The following is a 5000-nucleotide window of genomic DNA, read 5'->3' as shown; positions in this document are numbered from 1 at the left end:
ATTCTGTGCGTCAGCATGAACTCTGGCATAGAAATTACATCAATTGAATTGCAAAATTGATACGACAAGTCCTAGAATTAATCTAGGAAGTCTATACGTTATGCCTGTCAATTATTCAAGAGTTGCACGATAAAATAATTTACAAGAATATAAGATCAAAATGAAAATACGACTTACAGAAGGAAATGAATTATTATTTCAACTTCAATATTTACCTTGCTCTCTGACCTCTTCTGCAAATGTCCAAAATGTGTGTGTGTGGATGTGTGTGTGTGTGTGTGTGTGTGTGTGTGTGTGTGTGTGTGTGTGTGTGTGTGTGTGTGTGTGTGTGTGTGTGTGTGTGTGTGTGTGTGTGTGTGTGTGTGTGTGTGTGTGTGTGTGTGTGTGTGTGCGTGTGTGTGTTCGTGTGTGTTAGTAACTATCATAGAAATGAGAGACCTGCCAAAAAAACTAATAAAGAAGAAAAAAAAAACACCATCGTGCAAAAGGACTATGATTTCAACACAAGTTTTGTTTCGTCCTCTGATCTGTTGACTAAGTGTGATCGTGTAGGTTCATGTTGCAATGTTGCGGTTCGGAATGCAAAACTGTGCGAATTTCTTAAGTTTGGAAATCAATACAACTAATATCCGGTCCTCGTACATCTAGGTGGATGCTTTTTATCCATATCTTTTATTGTTTTATTTCATGTTTATCTTTTCTTTATCTTATCTTTTCCTGTTAATGTTTCGTTTTTTGTCTTTAATAAGGCCGTATTCGTAATCCCTCGACTTAAATGGCGATACGATTCTGGTGAGGTGAATGTCACCCTTATTCAGTATCAGTATTCATTCGTTAGCAAATACTCCATTTCTTTCTCTTTCACTTTCTTACTTATTCTCTCTCTCTCCTTCTTTATTTCTCTTTTACTCACTCACTTTCTCTCTATCTATCTATCTTTCTTTCTCTTTCTCTTACTTTCATTCTCTTTCTTTTCTCTTTTACTCTCTCACTTATTTACTCTCGCTCTCCTATATTTCTCTTTTACTCTCTCCCTTTCTCTTTCTTTCTCTCTCTATATTTCTTTCTCTTTTTTCTCTTACTTATTATCTCTCACTTTCTCTCTCTTTCCGTCTTTCTTTCTCTTTTACTCCCTCACTTATTCTCTCTCTTTCTTTCTTTTTCACTCTCTCACTTATCCTATCTCTCCTTCTTTCTTTCTCTTTTACTCTCTCAGTTACTTTCTCTCTCTCTTTCACTCTCTCCATCTGTCTTCTCTTTTACTCTCTCTCTCTCTCTTTCCTGTCTAGTTCTCTTTTTTTTATTATTCTCTCCATATTATTTAATTTTCACGCAAAACCATTATATTCTTTCCAGGGCTTATGGTGGCTGGTGTGGCTAGTCTGCGTCGAGTATGGTGCGCTATGGTGGCAGGGGGCCCGACTCCCAGACCTGCATGACAACATAATGTCGCTGGTCCACGGAACACTTTATGAGGTTTCTAAGTGAGTGCGGGATGTCTGATTAGGCTTATGAGGTGTTCAAATGTTCTGTATGTTCATCAACATTTATTAAGTACACGAGCTGTTCAAGTATTTAATTCCATGGTTTATTTGTCTTTGTTTAAATGTCTGGAGATAGTGTGTGGTGCTTGCAAAAAGTATTTGAGTGTTATTTTTGTAACGTAATGTGGTGTGTGGTGTTAGTCAACGTGGTATTATATGTAGTGGGTTATGAATTATATGTGATTTAGTGTACTGCGTAGTGTGGTATGTCATGGTATGTGATATGGTATGTTGTGATATCTCCTGAGATTTTATTATCATTGAATTATTTTATGGTCACAACACAATCATTGTATATGGAATAGATTGATATTGTTTACATCACGTTCCACTGGCCTTGGTGTATATGACCACATATACTTCAGATCAATTATCTGAAGCACGTTGTATGTGTGGTCATGAACAAATTGATTTAATAAGTGTGTGTGTGTTTGTGTGTATGTATTTGTATATATATGTATATATGTATATATATATATATATATATATATATATATTATATATATATATATATATATATATATATGCACATACATATTATATATATATATATATATATATATATATATATATAATATATATATATATATATATATATATATATATATATATATATATATATATATATATATTATATATATATATATATTATATATATATATATATATATATTATATATATATATATATATATATATATTTATATATATATATATATATATATATATATATATATATATATATATATATATATATACATGTATATGTATATATACATATGTATGTATACACACACACACATATATATATATGTGTGTGTGTGTGTGTGTGTGTTTGTGTGTATGTATTTATATATATATGTATATATGTGTATGTATATATATATATTATATATTATATATATATATATATATATATTATATTATATATATATATATATATAATATATATATATATATATATATATATTATATATATATATATATATACATGTATATGTATATTATATATATATATTTTATATATACAACATATATATATGTGTGTGTGTGTGTACATGTGTGTGTGTGTGTGTGTGTGTGTGTGTGTGTGTGTGTGTGTGTGTGTGTGTGTGTGTGTGTGTGTGTGTGTGTGTGTGTGTCCGCAGGTGTTGGAATACACATATCTTTAAAAAAGAAGAAAAAAAAATGGATTACTTCAAAGCAGACATAATACGACCTCAGCATTCACAAGTCATGAACAAAGATCAGCTTAAAGGATCACTGTCTGTCTAGTCATAAACGTTCTTATATCAAAAACAAGTCTTGTAGATGCTGCCAATTCCTTATACGAAATCGCCTTTTCGCAATCCCTTGAAGTCTTTAAGAAAAGGGATTGTATTTATTTAGGTTTCAGCCCAGTGTAAACTTGTTTGTAAATGCACGGACCTCAAAATTCTTAAATGCTCTAAGAAACATGGAATATTAAAATAACTTACAATTCAGTGAGAGCGTTAAGATGAAAGGAATATTTGTCATTGACCTTTTGCTTTTTTTGAAGGAAAAGTATTTGTTTTTTGTAAGCAACTTCATGTAAAAAGTGCCTTATCATGTGTGTAGACTACATCCTTGTTTTGTACTGAATATGCATGTGAACGACAGATTTATTAGCATTGTCAACATCACTTTCAAAGTCAATTATTCTCTTAAGCTCTATGATCTCCAGGTAATTTTCGTTTACCCGATTTACACACATGAGATTACAATTTGTAATCATGACACGCACACACATACGCACATAAAAGCATATATATATATATACATATATATATATATATATATATATATATATATATATATATATATATATATATATATGTATGTATGTATGTACGTTTTTTATCCATTTCCATATTCATTTCTTAGTGTCATTATTCGTTCATTCCAGACTGTTCGTTCGAGGGCTTGAATATGGCGTCTATGTTTGGGCCTGGAACAAGTACTCGATTTTCCCGCCACTTGGTAATTCGTTCTTCGAAATTCTGTGTGTCATCGTTCTCGTTGACTTCGGTTTCTACTGGTTTCATCGAGCTAGTCATGGTATGCATTATTTTGTCGTTGGTGTTGCTGTTGATGTTATGTTGTTTTACGGGCAAATACGAGTTGACATGAAGTAATCAATATCCCTCGCCCCCTTTTCTTTTTCTTGTGGCCAGTTTCTTCATCATAACAGATTATGTCCATAAGGGCTATTGTCGTCACGTTCTGTGCTTACCTCAATACTGCGGAGACTCGAGTTTCAACTTCGGAGCTTAAAAATCAAACCGCAACTCTACCGCGATAATGTTCTTGTATTCCCTCCTTCACCCTCCTTCTCTCCCTCCAGCCGTTCCTCCTAATCTCTCCCTCTCTCTTTCCTTTTCCTTTTCCCTTTCCCTCTCCCTCTACCTCTCCCACTCCATCTCTCTCTCTCTCTCTCTCTCTCTCTCTCTCTCTCTCTCTCTCTCTCTCTCTCTCTCTCTCTCTCTCTCTCTTCCTCTCCCTCTTCCTCTCCCTTACCCTCCTCCCATTTATTTATCTCCCTCTCACATCCCCTTTCTCTACCACAGAAATCATGGTCTTGTGGGCCATCCACCAGGTCCACCACAGCGGCGAGGAGTTCACCGTGTCTGTGGGACTCCGCAACTCTCCTTTACAAAGGCTGTTCTCGTGGGTGTTCTACTTGCCCCTGGCTATTCTAGGAGTCCCTCCCGCACACATGTTGGCGCACGTGCAGTTCAGCGCCCTCTACCAGTGCTGGATACACACCGAGACTATCAGAACAGTTGGACCTTTAGAATATGTGTTCAATACGCCTGCACATCACCGAGTTCATCATGGTACTGTTCATATGCGTGATCCATTAGAGTTATTTCACTACTTGGTTTGGTAAATCAGTTTGCATCCAGTATTATTTCAGTAGCGGCTGAACGGAAACAGCTTAAGAAACATTACGGTCTGTAAATTGATAATATTCTTAATAGTAATGTAAATTATACTAGCTGCAGCATGAAATAAAAAATGTAAATGAGGGAAATTCCGCGAAGTTAACCCGACAGTTATGACAAATTCCCTTTAAACTCGGAATGACCACTTCTGGTCCTTTCCAGGGTGCAACAAATACTGCCTCGACAAGAACTACGGCGGGATTCTCATCGTCTGGGATCGCCTCTTCGGAACCTTCCAGCAAGAACTACCTGATCAGGAAATCGTCTATGGAATCGTCTACCAACCAAGTGCATTTAATCCCCTTTATCATCAAGTGAGTGTGCGAGGGAGGAATCGAATCGCTTTGTTTTGCAGAGATGTGCTTTATGGCTTTCTCTTTTTATTATTGTTGGTAATTTTGAGGGTAATAATAGTGATAATTATGTATCTTGTCGGATCATTTTGTAGAAGAGTGAATAGTCAAGAGTTTAACTTTCAATATAAATAGAATA

The 5000-nt window shown here is 34.7% G+C and overlaps 1 protein-coding gene across 2 annotated transcripts in view; it reads left to right on the top strand.

Annotated features, from left to right (window-relative positions):
- Nucleotides 1-5000, top strand: part of LOC122252777 (alkylglycerol monooxygenase) — a 23734-nt gene that overhangs the window by 11610 nt on the left and 7124 nt on the right. For both annotated transcript variants that reach the window (XM_043015430.2, XM_086543396.1), the window contains exons 2-5: nt 1357-1484; nt 3470-3621; nt 4131-4400; nt 4671-4822. In XM_043015430.2, coding sequence (XP_042871364.2) covers nt 1357-1484; nt 3470-3621; nt 4131-4400; nt 4671-4822 — 702 coding nt within the window. The remainder of the gene's footprint in view (nt 1-1356; nt 1485-3469; nt 3622-4130; nt 4401-4670; nt 4823-5000) is intronic.

This window comes from Penaeus japonicus, unplaced genomic scaffold (assembly GCF_977035675.1).
Source record: "Penaeus japonicus unplaced genomic scaffold, GWHDUDI00000001_assembly GWHDUDI00000013, whole genome shotgun sequence".
In the NCBI taxonomy this organism is placed as follows: Eukaryota; Metazoa; Arthropoda; class Malacostraca; order Decapoda; family Penaeidae; genus Penaeus; species Penaeus japonicus.
This window is presented reverse-complemented; position numbering and strand designations above follow the sequence as displayed.